Below are 19689 nucleotides of genomic sequence, written 5' to 3' on the forward strand. Positions count from 1 at the left end.
TAATAATTGATGTAATACATAAGAAAGATGGTGCATTTTATGTGGATATTGAAGATACATACTTTCCTAGGCACAAAGTTACAGGTGATAATGTTGCAAGTATTAAGGAAGGAAAGTCGAAGTTGTGCATGTTGAAGGGCTTATCATGAATGTGAGTTTTTCAAAGGACTCCATTAAACACATACACATTTGGTATGATAACCATCACCCTAATTCTACTCAAGATATGCAGATGAGGCACAAGACTGAAGTGGATCTTATGGGTCAACAATATAAGAGTGAGTATTTTACATTGTGAGGGGAATAATAATCAATGTATCATTCCCACTTGAAACATCTTTAGAGGGGAGTTGTACCATTCTCAAATAACCTAAGAAGGCAATTTCTGACTTAATGTGTATGGACCTTCATGTGCAGATAAGTATTTATTATTCTTAAGTATTACATTTATCTACTCATTATAGTCTCTCTGTCATTTGCATTTTTATATGTACTATATGAGTTATTTTCCTTGATCTTTTCCTTTGTATCTAAAGTTGATCTTGCAAGAAAAGGCGAATAGTACATTAGGCAACTTATGAAAGTAGCTTCAAAGAAGTTGTGATCAGACTGAATAAAGTGAGGCTCTTGAAGCAAATATCTGCATTAAGGAGTATGACACTCTAAAAACCCCTAGCTGGCTCCCAATTTGATAAATGATGCACAAACTCTTATTTGCAATATTTAATTGTTCTTCAATTTATTTTGAATTTTCCCAGGTTGATAAGTGATCACAATTACAAGAAGTTTGAAATGACGTTATAAATAAAAACTATAATTGGAAAGAGATTATTTACTTTTGATATGAAAACCATAAATCAGAAATATATGTCTTAATAATGGCACTGAGTTGCAAGTAATTTATTAAGTTGAGACAACGAACAATGCATACGTATATTCTTAGTGCAATTTCCAAATAACAGTTTGAACCTAGATTGCAGTCAAATATGCCTAGCTGTGCCACCAAAATGTCTTCCCTTTACTGCCAATTCCAACCGCAAGTAGTGAATACCCTTGCCGTCAACAAGTGTGCAGATTTTTGGACACGTGTAAGGGGGCTGCAGCTGTGGCGCAACTCCTTCTACACCTTAGTACGGTTGCCTCTATGTAACGTAGGCTCCAGTAGATGTGGCATGGCCTCCCCAATTATTCTAGTACAAAAAGTAAAGAGTAGTATACGATGCTATTGCTGTACAGTCTCTTCCTTCACTGCGGCTGCCAATATGCCGACTTCCAACACAAATTCAACCACCAAAGTAACCTTCCAGCAAGGTCACACAACCTCCACAATTCAGAAATTAAATACTTGCAGAAATCTCCACAATTCAGCCAACATCTCAATTTCCAAACTCCAATATCAGCTTCTCCACAAACATAGGAAAAATAGTAAGAGTAAAGTAGCAAATTATTATAAATCAACAATAATTTGCACAACATTCATAATTCTCAGAATTAAGAAATCAATCCCCAGTCACAGAAAAACATAGTAGGGAGATCTATCCAATGAAGCCACTATATATCAGCAGTAACTCCAAACCAACTTCAGAAACTCAAAGACCCTTGTACATCAGCAAGGGCATACAGTCAAGAACCTAGGAGAAAAGCCACAAAGGCACAAAATCAAATATATAATCAAGCAGATGCTTTACTCATCAAATGGGCTCATATTTATCTCCAAATGGCACAAAGTTTCCCATATGAACTTCACTTAAGAAGCTTCTCACACATAACATTAAAACATAATAAAGTGTCATTATAAACTAATTTATTAATTGCTTTGGCTTCGAAGATGACCTTTTCCACCATAACTTCAAATTTTGACATGTAAGGCCACTATTTCTTGTTCCCATGATTTAAAGCTTTTCATCCTGATTCCAACGAGCTATGATACTAAGGTGACCAACCAACAACACTAACAAAAATAGCAACCTTAGTGTATTTAGATGAATAATAATAATAATAATTCACCCGTCTTGCGAAAACAACTGAAGAAGCATCAGAATCGAAATCTGACAACACCAAAGTGATCCTGATGATGAAAGATGATGAATGAACACGACAAGGTAACTTACTATAAATAGACGCTCCCTCCAAGATTCTTGGAGCCCAAAACGCAAGCCCGAAATAAAAACTGAGAGCATCCTCCAACTCCTCTGACTCAATTGAGCACATTAGAACCAACAAATTGTCTTACTATAAATAGTAAGTCCCTCAAACGAAGCCAAAACACACCATAGGTTGTTGGAAAGCCTATAACCACACAACTAAGACCCTCAAATCCTGTTGTCAGTTCACGAGGGTCACGATGGTGAACTGGCCTTGCCAACTGCAGGAACCTGCTTAACGGGGACATTACAAACACTTCTTCAAAGGCAACGTAGGAGCTTAGAAGATTGATACTCAGAGGTAGTCTAGAAATACATCATGATTTTGATGGGCCTACTCCTATGTACATCATGAGGAAGTAATGACTTATCACCAGAAATTCAGAAGATCGATATCAAATTCAGAGGGAGTCCAACAAACATCCTTGGGTGAAGAGAACCTCTAAGGGAATAACTACAAGACCTAACTTCCCAAGATCATTGTTTAGAGGGAGAATTTTGAGGTCCAATCCCTTGTGAATGATGTCTTCTCTATGGGGGAGAAGTTCTAAGTGAAATTCCTTGTAATGCATTCTTCTTTGTGAGAGAAAAGTTGAGGTGAAAGCCTTTGTTCCACCCTATGACTTGGTTCATGGTGGTTAATATTTTGCATATGTGGATTATGTCATGAAAGTCGATGATCTTTCATTGATATATATATATATATGTTAGTGAACAGATTGTCCTCCAAGAAAATCTGTGCAAATCTGACCCTGAATGCTCAAATGAAAGGACAAACTAACACCAATTGTTGGATAGGTTATCATGGAATTGATAACCTTCCTCTGAATTTTATCAAGTACAGCTCCCTATATAAAATATTTAATGAATCAAATGTGGATGCTTTTAACTAGAAAGCACGAAAGGATATCATACATCTACTCGTAAATACAATATAGATGCAAAAACCTATACTACTGCATAAAAAGAGAATAACGAACAGCAGATGACACAAAGTTCATTTGTTGTACGCTACATTGTGCAATGAGAACAAAATTGTCTTTCACCTTCTTGAGAGAATTAAAAATCAGAGCCTCTAAAGATATTTTGAAAAGATAATGCAACGAGGAAACAGCAATATCAAAATGTAATTCAAAGAAAACTGAAAATGAGACTAAGTTCATTACTTGTGAAAGGAAAATATACCATAATCAAAGTTCTGATATAATTAACCTTCAGTCTCCCTTCCCTGACTGTAAAAGATTATGAAATGTCTTCTACCCATTACAAACAAACCACTGTTTCAAAAAGACAGAAACTTCTTTCATAAGATTACATCAACTATCAAAAATCCTCCCCCTATCTCAACTACAAAGTTCTGAAAAAGAGGAAAAGAAAAATAAAGCCCATGCTCTGCCTCTTGCAGCCTCTCAAGGAAAGTGAAAATGATTTTGCTAAAACTCCTTCCCTTCTGGAACGCAAAGTCTCCTGTCTAGAAGGAAGCAGCCAAAAATTGGAACCCCTCTTGTTTAATGCTTTCACCATTTATAGAATTTGGTGGCAAACTATTCAGTTTCTATAACTGATTCTTGGAAATCTTTTTCGCTTCCCCTTTTCTTTTTAATATAAGCATGTTCTCGGTGATCTTTTTTCAGTTTCTATAACTGAATCTTTGTCATCTTCGAAGGTTCTTTATTTTGAATTACAAGGCCTAATGTTTTCTGAAGACTAAAGTCAGCTTCCTATGACAAAGTGAAATTAATGGACATATGATGTAATTATTCTGACGGGTGTCGAGACACTGCCCCTAGGTGTCACCAAACGCCTTTTAGCTGTCGAGCCATCTGAGAATCATCTCTATCTTTTAGGCTTATGATAACTCTATATTGCAGGGAGGCATTCACTTCTTCATCCGAATTACTTATGACTATCGTTCTTAACAAGCAATGTGTATGATTGAAGGTTTCGACAATCATAATTTCCAAAAACTGTTGTAGACATTTGCCCAACATTTTGAAGACATATCCATACACTCTTGATCCGGGGCATTAACATATACTGCTATATAGTGATCAAAAGCTTTTCGACATGGATGCAATTATCTTTGATGCAGTTCTTGCATAGTTCTTCCTTGGGTCATCCATACTTCTTCATATTTGGATCTTTGTCTATGACCTTGTATTACAATGCAGTAGGAATGTAGAATCTGATTTTGTTTTCTCAGGTCCCATGTGCTTGCATTTTCTGCAATTGTTTATTTAAAGAAAGGCCAGTGGCATCATCAAAGTTTTATCCTTCACCGGCGTTATCCCTTTGCACACTTTCTTCATATGACTAATCATCTATGTACCTTTCTATTGCCTTCCACAAGTGTTGTTGAGTGTATCTAATGCATCGGGTTGTCAAGGGAATGGAAGCTCATTCGGGCTCAAGCATGCAATTCATCCCACACTTCTTATGCTTTGCTGACACCGCTTCTCATTTTCGAGATCCTAAACACCGGCAAATTCGAGGTTTCATTTTTAATGAAGACATAGATGATAACCTATGTCGAAGACATAGGCGGCGACAATGTTTATGTGAATTTTGGAATGACTTATATGCATTAAATTTTGATGAACCCGTGTATCACGATGAGGCAAGAGAAGTCAACCACCTGGCTTGGCTCAATTAAGAAACTTCTGTGATGAATGGCACATGGCAGTGTCTTCATAGAATAGTCTAGTCAATTGAATGAGGCAGCCATTAATCAAAACATCCCTGCAACTCGAACATGAGACCCCCAAACCAGTTCTGTTTAAACTTACTAACCTTCTCCAATTCTAGCTGAGATTCAAGATGTGCTCTATCACGATCCTTTGGATATGTTCGATAAAGTAATATGTATGTGAGATAGCGCAAAGCCATCAGAATAGTGATAGAAGTATAGAGTGCCTCTACCAGTGAAGCGGCATTCTCCCTATCTGTTTCTATCTCAGCATCTTTACTAGAACCTTGAGGAACAGGTCTGTAGCCATAAACCCGTTGGGCGAGAATGCCAACAATTGGTGGTGCAAATGAGGCTAATATTGATTCAAAAGATCAATCCAAGGCATAGATACTTGTTTTGGACTTTTGAGGAACAATTTCAGCAAATCTAGGGTTATTGGTGGTAACTGCATTCCATGATATGCAAAATCCTATAATAAGGAACATAAATCCATGTGCTACACCAGTAGATGGATCCTCTGACAAAACAATTAGGAAAATTGCTCCCAAAGGTATAGCCAAACCTGAACTTATCTAAGAAAGGGTTATCCCGCCAGCATTTGGAAGATTTCTAGAAAGAATGTCACCCATTCGCCCTCCAAATAATCCACCAAAGGAACCAGCAACAACAAAAATACCCATAAGAAAGTCATCTTCTGATTGGATAATCCAATGAGTTCTAGGCACATAGGCACAAATGAAAGTGCAGACCAAGGAAACGATCCTACAACTCCTTGTGCTACATTGCACTGATTTCGTGCAATCCTTGGACCATTCTTAATAAAACCCGCCCCATGTATAATCCATGAAAATATATCTTTGACTAGCCATCTTGCATATGGTTCAATCCATATAGTGGATATCACTGCACTCATTGTTATAAATTTCTCTGAGGTTCGTTCTACAATGAGCTTTCGCAATGCAAAGCACCCATGTGTTGAGTAGCATTTATAAAGGAAGCCCATTCATATAATTCTTCATCAAAACATGTCTTCCATCATCTTTGTGACCTCTAGCCCCAATTCTCAAAATCATCCTCTGTCTTTAATCATTTAGAAACCCATAACTGATAGAGATGATTTATTTCTTGCTTTGAAATTATATCGTCATCTTCAATTCATTTGAAATTGCAAAGTCCGGTTAGAAGAGAATCACAACACATAAAATATTTCAAAAAGCTTTTGCAACATCGCACATGAAGTTTTGATGATAATCCTGTACATTCTAAAACAACCCTCTGACCTTGAAAATAATGATCTCTGAATTGGACCATTTGGAATTTAAACTCAAACTATGTATTTGAACCATCGAACCACTGAAAAGAACTTTGAAGGTTTTTCTACAATGATATTTCACCTTTTGGCTGAGGAGCATCTCCAAACTATGACCTCTGAATTTCTACTCTGAACTTTGAAAATTGGTTCTGAAATTGGAACTTAGAGCTGGATTTTGCAAACTTGAACCTTTGAAACTCTTTGTGAAGTCATTTGATCCTGAATTAAATGGTCCTTATGCCTTTTCTCTAAATTATCAATCTTGAAGACATTGAATCTAAATCCTGTCTCTAAATCTGCATTTTGGGCCCAGAATCTGAACTTCACTTGTTTTGAACCTGCAAGACGGGTCAATTGAACCATCAAACCACTTCAAACTACTTTGAACTAAGGTTCAAAGTGGTTCAAAAACATGAATTACAAGTTTTAAAATTGTGACCATATTGGGTACTAACAATATATATATATTTGGAGGATTGCTATTTTAAGGTGACGGATCTTATCAATAGCTTGATCTGTTATCATGATAGACTACATTAAGTTGTCCTGGAGTGCCGGTAGTTATGATAATTAACGTATCATGATCGGACTACATTAACTTGTTTTCCCGGTGTGTTGAAGATCATGACACTTGTCATGATAGAGTTCATTACATGTTGATTACTAGTGATCTGATCGACTTCATCAAGTTGTTGTACCGGAGTGTCGGAAATCAGATAACTCATATCCTACTAGGATAATAACATATTCTTTTGGTAGGTATCAAAGATTTGATGCCAGTGCACATACCAAAAGAATATAAGTATGATGAATATCATATGATAAATATTTCTTGTTAAAACATACTTCAAATTATATTGAAAGATAACATCTAAGTTGATGGATATATGTTGATATCCTTAAATATGTCATTCCATGAATATCATACTAAGATGATATCTTTTCATATACTTGAAAGCATAATGTATTATATTACAATCCTCCCTAGCTAAGAGGGAGTGTCAAGTTTGTAGCTTCAGTCCGATTAATTCAATCATGAGATACATTATTGATGGTAAATCATAATTTAGACAAATATTCTTATATATATATATATATATATATATATATATATATATGGTTATTTATCTTCTTGTTAATATATTATTATTATCTAATGATGATTAACCATAGAGACATGTCTCCTCATATTTATAAGTCTTCAAATTTGCATTTGGATAATACTAATAACAATGGCAATATTAGTACATTTGCAAAAATCAATTTATATAACATTAACATGGTTTCATTAACAACACTACAGGCTACCATTGAGGAAGCTCAACATCGTGCTGCGAAAGTCTACTGTTGTTTTGTAGACTTTCAAGGCTTTTGAATCCGATCCTAAGGGGATCCTTTTCGAAAGGCTCGAAGACATTGGTATTTCTAATATTCTTCTAACATCGATAATGAGACTTTATGAGAAAGTTGGAGACAAATTTAGGACTCTTGAGAGCTTCTCAGATCTGATTCAAAGCACCATTGGGGTAAAGAAGGGCTGCCCTCTCTCCCCCACTTTATTCGATATCTATATTGATGAGCTCGTGGCGTTCTCAATGAGGCTTCACTCCCTAGGGATGGTTGCTACTTACACCAGGTTTTGATCTGCATTCTCCTCTTTATCGATGATGTGGTTCTTTTAGCCTCCTCTTTGGAGGTGCTCTAAAGGCGTATTGATGGGTTGGCCTCTTTCTGTGACTAGTGTCAGTTTGTTGTACGCCTGAGCAAGACTAGGGGTATGGTCTTCAACAATCTAAAGACCTCACATCTTCACTTTAGCTTTTAGGGTCAAGCGATTGAGATTTGTCTCTTCGTACACTTACCTCAGTGTCAAGTTCTTTGGTCCCTATTTTAGCATGAGGCTTGCCCACCTGCCCAAGGTTTCCAAGGGGATGGATTCCCTCACCATTATAAAGAGACAGTGCTTTCGACATCACTTTCAGGACACTGACTCCAAGTTATCTCTCCTAGACTCACTGGTCAAAACGACAGTTTTATATGACTATGATATGGGGATCTTGTCTTCCTAATTCTGATTGGGCCTCAGTTCAGTCGGTGGAGACGCTTCTCTTTCATCATATTATCAGATGTAACTAGTACACTCCACACAATATTATTTCGGCCAAGTTCAAGACTCACCCTTTCAGGCTTAACGCTATCTTCGATTTAATCTGGTTCATTCAACACTTCATGGGCTTTGTAGACTTCACGGATGGTCACCACAGCTACTCCTACCTTGCATATTGCTCCTCCATTGATATTGCTCACTCTAATTTGGTAACCAGGGCCCATTGCTGGTATACCTAGGCCGCTACCTTATTGGGCTCGATCGAAATTGAGATTGATTGTCTCCCGACTTACTAGTTCTTACTGGATGCTCCCACCCATATCCTCCCCTCACAGCAAGAGTTGAATGGGCACGTCAAACTTAACATATACAGACAGTTCATCACCATGACCTAGATTAACCCTCCCAAGGGTCTGTGCTCACGAATGGTCTCTATTCTAAGCAGCTTCTGGAGATCTGTAACGGGATTATTGTGCATCCTTTCTACTTGAGCAAGTGTTGGAATCACGCCCTCTACATTTCTCTGGGCTCTTTCAGAGTCAATTCTCATTCGCTTCGATGCCAGACAGATCACCACTTGACCAGAGACGACAAGATTTGTCACCTTTGCACTTTGTCGAAGACAAAGACTAAGATCCATTTCATCTTCCAATTCCCCATATACTATGAGATTAGAGGAGGGTTCCACTATTTATTCAGAGACTACAAATCCCTTTCAGCCTTTTTCGGTTATTCCAACCAATAGTGCTTAGCGCTTTACCTCCGGGAGACTTCACCGCTCCGCAATCACACTTTTCAGCTATGTTTCCCTAGAGCCAGGCCTCAGATCAGCTCATTACCACCTTTTTCCCACCCATGTCCCCCTCCACTAGCATAAAGCAGCCACTTGCTACACCTGTCTTTAGGCATACCAGATCTATTAGACCTCGTCATGGATTCACCAGATAGCAACACCCTATCTCCAGTGTTAATCAAAGATGTGACCAAACCCCTAGTCGTCCTTGACCTTATCCTTCGGTGTTGGATTTCTTTTTACCAACAAAGGATATCAAGTTCTCTTGTTTGTTGTTGTTCCCTTTGCTTTCTTGTTCACACTTTCTAGGACATTGTTTGGTGCTCCTGCTAAGTTGTTTTTCTTTCTTGTTGTAATCTTCTAGTCCCTTGGACCCTTTTGTTAGTCTCTTGTTGGACATTAATATCATCTTATCTTATCTTATAGTGCATATTTTCTTTTAGAAGAATGCCTTAAGTTACATGAATATTCTAGGTTCTACCTGTAGAACTCCCTGACCTTATCCTACTAAAAGAAAATAAAGATTTAGCATTATTTCCCAGTGTATATCTGGTCACTTGAAGTCCTAGATGCTAGCTTCATAGTGTTGGTTTTCCATGAATTGTTGCAAATGTAATAGCACTGCCATTATGTTTGGTATGTGTTTTCCACTTTGCAACAATCTCTTATTTATATTAGTAATAAATAAAGAGGAGACATGTCCCTTCGTGGGACATGCCTATTCATTAAAATGGTAACAACATAATTATATATATAATTTATTATTTAATTACCTACACAGATAAATATATATATATAGACGTGTATGTATCACATATATGTAACTCCAATTTAGTCTCAAAGTTTATCCAACTAAAGCTACTAAACATTAATACTCCCTCTTAGCTAGGGAGGATAAACACAAGGCAAATATTACGCCATTGGTAATATTAAGAATGACAATTTTTAAGAATATCTTTGATCAGAAGATATCCACCATTTTGATATCACATTTGATATCATGAGTGTTGGTCTCCCAGAGTACATGATATTCACCAATTACTCAAATGTTTGATATCACATCTGATATCAAGAGTATTGGCCTCCCAGAATATCAACGATATTCACCAAATACTCAAAATAAGGTTTTGTATCACATCTGATATCAAGAGTATTGGCCTCCCAGAATATCAATGATATTCACCAAGTACTCTGTGAGTATTGGCTTTCCAAAATGTTGAGATACAAGATATTCACCATATACTCAATTTGTTAGATCTCATAACACCAATGTTACACGGGGACTCACACCCCCCTCCCAAACCTCAGAGTACCCGGCCCCAAGACGTCCCTGCACTAGGTACTCATGTACCCAAGTACCCCTACCTCTGCCATTCCACAACCATGCTACCACTGGAATGGGGACTTTTATATCTATTTAACTTCTGATTTTTTTATTTTACTATTAGGTATGTAATATATTACTATGTTGATGTTCAATCGTTCTAGTTCATGTTGCAATTTTGCCATGTTCAAGTATTTTAATTTGGTGTGTTCTATTAAAAAATCATTTCATAACAAGCATTTCAAGTTCTATATGTATACTATACAACACTCCTCCCTACCTCGTCCTCCCCTTGCTGTCGTCCCCCAACCGTCCCGAAAATAAGGCCCATTTTCTCCCTGTCACAGAAACCTGTCCCGACGTACCCCAATTCTGGTGTTACATTGCAGAATACAAGTTATTGCAAGATCGTCACCTTACAGTAACTTCTGCAAATACAAGTGACATCATTTGAAAGTCGTCACTTCCTTATGATAGGGGGTGGGCCCATTAAATAATGCAATCACACGCATGATACCAAAAGTTCACATTAAGTCAAAACTCACTCTCATTATTATACAACCAAGACCACCAAAATGAACTAAAACATATCCTCTATCCACTCCTTCAAATGGATGTGTCAGACTCCCTCTAAACATAAATCTGATGAACTCCTCATCCAATGTTTCCTCTGATGAAGTGTCAGATTTTCGGAAGAAAAGATCAAGGAAAATGCTTGTGTAGAAATTCAATTATTATAGACTACAATAATTAGATAAATTAAATACTCAAGAATAATAAATACTCATTTGTAAATCAATATCCTTTTATTTGATCTTTCATTCCATGAGACATTAATTTGATAATGATCCCCATTATTTCAATATAATAAATATTTAATTTAGGTGCCCAAATTGAACATGTGTATATTCCATTTTCTATAAATATACTTTAATCAATATTTTTCAACGTATTATTTCATTATATGTATAAAATCACATTCATAATATCAATTGATTATAATAAATTTAAAATTATCTATAATTACAAATAATTGCTTATCACCTCAATTATTTATTTCCTAAACAAATGTCAATCAAATGTAAAATGATCATACCTTTGTAATGAATCATCCTATTAATATTCCGTTATCTTTATTTTTACTTACTTGGTCTCACCTCATATTCTCTTGATCCTTGATATGGTCCTCTTAATCTCTTGTGTCTCCTAATGACCCCTTCAACTGCTTGGATTATGTTAGTCCATGTGGTGGCTTTTTTCTGAGCAGTCGCTCGGGATTCTAACTTGTCCCGATGGCAACATGCAATTTCCATGTTTTCGCCCCAATGTCATCACAAGTGCTTTTATCCATTCATCCTCATGATCTATTTCCAATTTAATGTGTGAAGAAGAATCCAGTATAGATCAGACCGACACCACTCGATGACTAATGGGGAAGATTTACGCACAAGCAACTGCTCTCAACTTAGGTGAGATGCATTTTATTTGAATGCTACCATGTTTTATTTACAAAAAATAAAAAATTAAGAGCACTGGTTATCACAGTCAGAAGTTTGATGCATTTTTCAGTCACAACTGTGAACAGAAAGAATTTGTGAGGGAGCTATAGGAAAACCCAACAAACCAAGGCGTGCCCTCCTCCTCCAATCAAAATCATGAGTGCTTGCCAATGACAGACTATTTTGCCGCTCGTATATTTAGGGCCATCAAGATATGCAATGTAGCAGTTTTGCTTCTTTCAATGAAACTGCTCCATTGAAAGTGGCCCATGCTAGAAATCGCTGCTTTTGTGGAGAGATATGAAGCCCGTAGAGAGTCCATACTCACAATTTTATCCGGCTTCTTTAAGATACCCCCAACACCCTGAAGTAAATAAACTTCATTGGCATGTTTTTATTTAATCTTTTCTTTCATTGGCATGTTTTTATTTAATCTTTTCTCTCAAAATTCCCCTTTCATGCCACGTATGACAACTGATTTGTGTCAGATATTAAAGGATTGCTTATGCCCTCCTTTACATAAATTTTGGATATCGTTTTTGTTTTATTTTTATTTTTATTTTGTAACTGTAGATAATTAAATAAAAAAAATTATATATGATAAATTATATATATAATTATGTTGTTACCATTTAAATGAATAGACATGTCCCATGACGGGACATGTCTCCTCTTGATTTATTACCAATATAAATAAAAAAATGTTGCAAAGTGGAAATCACATACCAAACATAATGGCTGTGGTATTACATTTGCAACGATCCTCGGAAAAACAACATAGTATCAGAGCAGTTTGTAAATGTAAATAGAATAAAATTCCAAAACTCCAAATATAAGAGTTACAAACACATAGCTACATTTGATACATCACTGAAAGTCATTCTGTGTTCTGCAATATGCAATATTGGAGAAGATTTGTGTAAGGAAATTACATTGAGTGACAAAAAGGGAGATATTCAGATACAATGGAAAGAGATAAAAATTGAAATAAATCAAATATAAATGTTGTGCAAAACTAGTGCAATTTCTGTGAGTCCTGATGCATATTGAAGTTGGAACACGTCATATGTTGGGACCAATAAATGCTCTGATACCATGTTGTTTTTCCAAGGATCATTGCAAATGTAATAGCATTGCCATTATGTTTGGTATGTGTTTTCCACTTTGCAACAATCTCTTATTTATCTTGGTAACAAATCAAGAGGAGACATGTCCCTTCATGGGACATTCTATTCATTAAAATCGTAACAACATAATTATAAATATAATTTATCATATATATAATTTATTATTTAGTTACCCACACACACACACACACACATACATATATGTAACTTCAGTTTAGTCTCAAAGTTTATCCAACTGAAGGTACCAAACATTAACACAGACTTCCTGTTCTCTGTTAAAAAATGTTTAGTGGATTCCAAGTTGATTTTTAAAATAAAAACCCAAAACAAACAGCATCAGAAAGAATTTGGAAATGAATCTTCACTCTGCAGGTAGATAATCCAGACAATCATAAGCAATATATGTAAATACCTATCTGCTTTTGTCATATCTTCATTGTGCATTCCCTCAATTTTTGTAGAAAGATCTTTATTCAAATTGTGGAAAAGAATATCCTTTACTCCCGACTTCTTGGATATTGAAGCAATACATTCAATGGTAGCCTGGCAGCAGAGAACATGTAGAAAAGATTAGATTAAAATAAAATCTGTAAAACGTATATAATGAGACAAGAAGAAAAAACCTGATCATAAATTAAGATTTTATAAAGTGTCTCTCTCCAAGCCTTGTGTAATTTGAATTATTTGATCTTCTACAGGTTTATAGTTTGTCTAATACTTTTTAAAATATATATATTAAGTGTAACTTTGAACTGGTTCAATCAAGCAGGATAATATGATATACTAAAATTTGTTAAAGAAATAGCTAAAACATGACAGATAACTGTAACTAAATGAAGGTGCAGAAGCACAACAAATTTAGTACAAGATAATAAGATTATGGCATTCAAGCTATTTCAATACTTTATATTCATACATGTTATAAAATTTACATCAAAGCAAACATAAAAGTTGTGGACATTAGCAAGTTGAAAAAGAAAGTGTGGCAGGTCTACTTGAGCCTCTCCTAGAAACATTAATAAACCATTTATCCTCACTACAGTGATTTCAAACTCTACGTCTAGTAGGGTTCATAACAAAGCCTTGCCTATTGCAACAGATTCTCCCTAGAACCAAAACATTGTAAACATTTAAATCGTAGCTACCATAAATATGAATGGATTTTGAAATCCAATTCTAAACAAAACTCTTGGACTTCATGTATAAAATCATCAAGTAAATGTAATTCAAGTGTTGGTTTGAGCTGGCTTGGATGAATCTTATTCAATGTTACTTCAGATATTTATCAATATCGTAACAACCATCATATTTTCATGATGATTTAAGGTTGAAGCCTTCCAAGATAAGAGAGCATGTTATGACCTAATTAATCTTGACCAGTTAAAGATGATCCTATTGAGCGATGTCTTTAATCCACATATAATAACAAATCAATATGTTCATTTAGTATATATCTAATTGTTCTTATTTTCTAATTTTAATTTAGTTCAAATATAAATATTACAGTAGCAACCTGACGTATAAACAAACCAACAACAGTAGCAATTTTCCAACAACATTCGTGACTATGCAATGCTATTGTTCCTTGGCCAGTTTTATTTCTACCATTTAAATAATAAACAGCATAATCATAGAGGAGGAAGATCCAAAAACAGCATTTGGTACATGATGACATATAGATAAGATAAGAGAAGAGAAATTTATTAATGTTCAACAAATGACCAACAAGAGGGTCCAAGGGACTGCCAAAACAAAGCAGGACAGTTCACAGCAGAAGCACCCAATGATGTCTGGGGAAAGAAACAGAATAACGAAAGCAAGAAGAAACCACCAAACAAACAACCCAACTAGTTTCTCTGAGCAACTGGGAAAAAATCCAGAACCGAAGGATGGGGCTTGGGGCAAGAAGGGACCCCAAACCGTCTGAGGACCTCTAGAGCAGCAGGAAGAAGGCCGCTCCTGAGTGGAGGATCTGCGAGGTCTCACATCCCTGAGAGGCCCAGAAGGGGGTTCAAGTGGCTGCTTAGTGCCCCATGTGAGAGAGACCATTGTAAAAAATGAGGTGATGAGCTGACAGGAGTGTGGTCTCAAGGGAAACAACCACTATATAGTGTGATCCCAAAGCCTCGGGGTCTATTGAAGATAGAATGTGAGGCACCTCTAATCCATATATCTAAAAAAGGAGGTGAGAGTGGAGTCTCTCTAAATCATAGTTCCTAGACCCGAACTTGGCTCAAGTGGCTGCTTAATGCCCCATGTGGGAGAGACCATTGTAAAGAATGAGGTGATGAGCTAATAAAAGTATGGTCTCAAGGGAAACAACCACTATATAGTGTGATCCCGAAGCCTCAAGGTCCCTTGAAGATACAATGTGAGGCACCTCTAATCCATATATCTAAAAAAGGAGGAGAGAGTGGACTCTCTCTAAACCATAGTTCCTAAAGCCGGACTTGGCTTGGACTCAATAGGCTGACTTGGCTCGAACTTGCAAACGACTTGGCTAGAACTCAGCAAAATGAAAAAAAACCTTGAAATTTATAGATTTTTAATAATTTAAAACTTATTTCAAGCACCCTTCATTGAATATAACTTAAAGACATGATAACGTCATCAAATAGAAGCTAATTTGTCATCACATACATAAACAAGGAACATACATGTTAAATCCATCATACTTCTGAAATTTTTCAGAAAACCACAAAATCTAGATTTTACATCGCAACTACTATGAAGCTGAAACTTATCTAAAACATCTTGATAATATTTATAAAAATATAACCTTTTAGTATAAGAAACTTAGACTTCAATGTTATATTTGTATATATACTCTCGCCCCCTAAGCCAAGTGTTGAATTGCAGAATAACTTGCACGCCTATGCTCAGACCCAGTCAAGTTATGCATGTTCAAACTTCGCGAGTTGGGTGAGTTTTGCCAACCGATCCAGTTATATGAGCCATGGGTCAAAACCCGGTGAGCCGAGCAGCCGAGTTGTCAAAACCTAGAATAGCTGACTCTACTCACCAACTCACCAAACTCGCCTGACTTGCGACAAGTTTGGAAACACCGCTCTCAACAAGACATAATCATAGACTTAGCAACAAACTAACAAGACACTGCTTGGAATCATTTTGTGCAAGGTTCCGGTTTCCAAACCAGCAACACGAGATAATCTTAACTTCTACTTTCACAACCACAAGATAAGATAACAATTTTTCCAAACTTCTTTTTTTCAGATCTTGACTTCAGACTTATGCAATTTCTTCTTCCTTTGCATCTGTTCTTGCACACATTGACTACAAAGAAGCACAAAGATCATGGCATGTTGTTAGGAACTTTAGAGCTTCATCAAGATGGTGATTATGTCTTTTGCAAGTTCCAGATATATTGGCTCATTATGAAGTTACTAAATTACAATCAAGCACATAAAGCTTTCCTCATGAACCTAACACGGTGTACTAGCAAGCTGGCTCTAAACATTATCATGTCCTCTACTAGATTGAACAAGCATTACTTATTGACTGCTAGCCAAAGGCATTCGAACATGAAGTAGATCTTAATTGGACTGTATTTTACCACCCTTAGAGCCCATCCATGATGCAACAACGACAAGGATCTAGAATTTGTATAAGGTAGCAGCATTCAAGGTATCACTCACATCTTCTAGTGCATAAATTTAAGTCTCATAGCCAAATTGTAATGTCCCATTTTTGACAAGCACCAACTACTTATTTTATTTTAGCCTTTATTTTCCTCGGAGGCTAAAAAGGAAGAAATAAGGGGGAAAAGATATACTAAATTAATTACTTATAAGGTTACTAAACAATGAAATATTAAAAAGTAACTTTATATTTAATTGATTTAATATTAAAGTGACTAACATAATAAAATATCAAAAAGTCACTTAAAAGAATAAAGTGTTGGATTCCTCTAGAAGCTTCTTGGAGTTGCTTGTGAAATCTTTATAAGGAGCCTTTGAGGGGTCATTTTACACATCTTGAGTTGCATATTCATCTATTGTGCTGAGAGCCTTAGTGCTTGCATACTTGCCTGAGGGTTTGAAGACTCTAAGGTGCCAATTTCAATTGTGAGATATCAACCCTAGTTGGGAGTGGAGGAATTGGTATTCGGCCAATTCATTTGTGATTAATTGGGAGATAATATTCAGTGATTTTTGTTCAGCCCGTGCATCTAATTTTTGACATCAGTTGGCAAGGAGAAAGGTTTCAGTTTTCGCAGCGGATCCGAAAAAGGTTTCAGGTTTCAGGTGATGAGCAGTTGTCCAGTGTTGGCACTTCTTGATTTCACGCAGCCTTTCATTCTAGAGTGTGATGCTTCAGGGGAAGGTATTGGTGCAGTATTGATGCAAAATCGACACCCTATCGCCTTTGAGAGCCATAAGTTGAGGGGAGCTGAGAGACTATACTCCATCTATGATAAGGAGATGCTCACCATTATGCATGCCTTGGCAAAGTTCAGACAGTATCTAGTTGGGGGAAAATTTGTGGTGAGGACAGATCATAACAATCTCAGATACATCTTAGAGTAGGACTTGAACGAGAGACAGCAGAAGTGCGTTAGCAGGATACAGGCATATGATTTCGACATAGAGTATGTTAAGGGGAAGAAGAACATTGCTGCAGATGCCCTCTCCAAGAAGCCTTGAGCTTGCTCACTCTCTGAGATTTCGGCAGATTGTAAATCCATCTTACTGGTGGAGTACTCCAAGAATACATTTGCTTGTGAGTTGATGGATGGATTGATTCGGGAGGACAAGTACAGGATAGTTGATGATGTGATTTACTACAAGGATAGGATCTACCTGGTACCAGAATCAAAATTGAAGGAGAAAATACTACAATCTTGCCATGATACACCCCTAGCAGGCCATCAGGGCTACTTCAAAACTTATAGACAGATTAGAGAAAGGTTTTCATGGAAAGGCCTCAAGGATGATGTGTTGAAGCATGTGAAGGAGTGCGTGACTTGCCAGTAGAATAAGTTCGAGCATACACATCTAGTTGGGTTACTTCAGCCTTTGCCCATTCCTGAGCTGAAGTGGGAGAGCATTTCGATGGACTTCATCACAGGCCTACCCAAAGTACAAGGGAGAGACGGCATCTTTGTTGTGGTAGACCGGCTCACAAAATACGCACATTTCTTTGCTATTCCGACAAAGTACAAGGCTTCATAGGTGGCTGAGCTATTTTTCAGGGAGATCTTTAGATTGCATGGGCTACCTAAGAACATAGTCAACGACAGAGATAGCAGGTTTATGAGTGCTTTTTAGCAGGAGGTGTTTAGACTGACAGGTACTGAGTTGACACCCAGTACCAGTTATCACCCTCAAACTGAGGGGCAAACAGAAATTGTTAATAAGTGGGTGGAGGGGTACTTGCGTAATTATGTGGTAGGACAACAGCGGGCTTGGATCAGGTGGTTGCATTTAGGAGAGTATTGTTACAATACCACACACAATATGTCCATTGGAATGAGTCCTTTCAGAGCCTTGTACGGGTATGATGCACCTTCATTCGTGGAGATGGCTTTTGGTGAGAGCAGGGCACCTAAAGCAAAAGATTGGATTCAGGAAAGCCACAAATATTGAAGGCACTCAAGCATAATCTAGTAATGGCACAAAATCAGCAAAAGACTTATGCAGATAAACATAGGGTTGAGCGCAGCTTTGAGATTGGTGATATGATATACCTACGGTTGCAGCCCTATAGACAATCCTCTCTTAAAAAGAGTGGAGCAGAGAAACTAAGACCAAGGTTCTACGGTCCATACAAGGTTACCAGGAGGGATTGAAGAGGTAGCATATGAGTTAGAGCTGCCTGCAAGCAGCAAGATTCATAATGTATTTCATGTTTCATGCCTCAAAAAGGCATTAGGTCAGCAAGTGATCTCTTCCACGGATCTTCCACCACTTGATGAGGAGGGACATTTGGTCTTGGTGCCTGAAGAGATCATTGATGACAAAGAGAGGAAATTGCCGAATAGAGTGATTAAGGAGTACTTGGTGAGATGGAGGGATCTGCCTGCAAAGGACGCCACATGGGAGAATGAGCAGATTTTATAGCACCCGAGTTTGCAATTGCTTGAGGACAAGCAATTTCAGGAAGGGAGGACTGAAATGTCCCCTTTTTGACAGGCACCAGCTACTTATTTTATTTTAGCCTTTATTTTCCTCGGAGGCTAAAAAAGAAGAAATAAAGGGGAAAAGATATATTAAATTAATTACTTATAAGATTACTAAACAATGAAATATTAAAAAGTAACTTTATATTTAATTGATTTAATAGTAAAGTGACTAACATAATAAAATATCAAAAAGTCACTTAAAAGAATAAAGTGTTGGATTCCTCTAGAAGCTTCTTGGAGTTGCTTGTGAAATCTTTATAAGGAGCCTTTAAGGGGTCATTTTACACATCTTGAGTTGCATATTCATCTATTGTGCTGAGAGCCTTAGTGCTTGCATACTTGCCTGAGGGTTTGAAGACTCTAAAGTGCCAATTTCAGTTGTGAGATATCAACCCTAGTTCGGAGTGGAGGAATTGGTATTCAGCCAATTGATTTGTGATTAATTGGGAGATAATATTCAGTGATTTTTGTTCAGCCCGTGCATCTAATTTTTGACATTAGTTCGCAAGGAGAAAGGTTTCAATTTTCGCAGCAGATCCAAAAAAGCAGTCC

The 19689-nt window shown here is 36.9% G+C and overlaps 1 protein-coding gene and 1 pseudogene across 2 annotated transcripts in view; both read right to left on the bottom strand.

Moving 5' to 3' along the window:
- LOC149565205 (uncharacterized) overlaps window positions 1-19689 on the bottom strand; it is a 321656-nt gene that overhangs the window by 152538 nt on the left and 149429 nt on the right. For both annotated transcript variants that reach the window (XR_016362018.1, XM_089818752.1), the window contains exon 8: window positions 13408-13538. Coding sequence is in view for 1 of the 2 variants with exons in the window: in XM_089818752.1 (XP_089674878.1) it covers window positions 13408-13538 (131 nt within the window). In the remaining variant the exon portion in view is untranslated. The remainder of the gene's footprint in view (window positions 1-13407; window positions 13539-19689) is intronic.
- LOC149565207 (uncharacterized) lies at window positions 4812-5836 on the bottom strand (annotated as a pseudogene).

This window comes from Cupressus sempervirens, chromosome 3, assembly GCF_028749045.1.
Source record: "Cupressus sempervirens isolate cs-2001-9-10 chromosome 3, ASM2874904v1, whole genome shotgun sequence".
In the NCBI taxonomy this organism is placed as follows: Eukaryota; Viridiplantae; Streptophyta; class Pinopsida; order Cupressales; family Cupressaceae; genus Cupressus; species Cupressus sempervirens.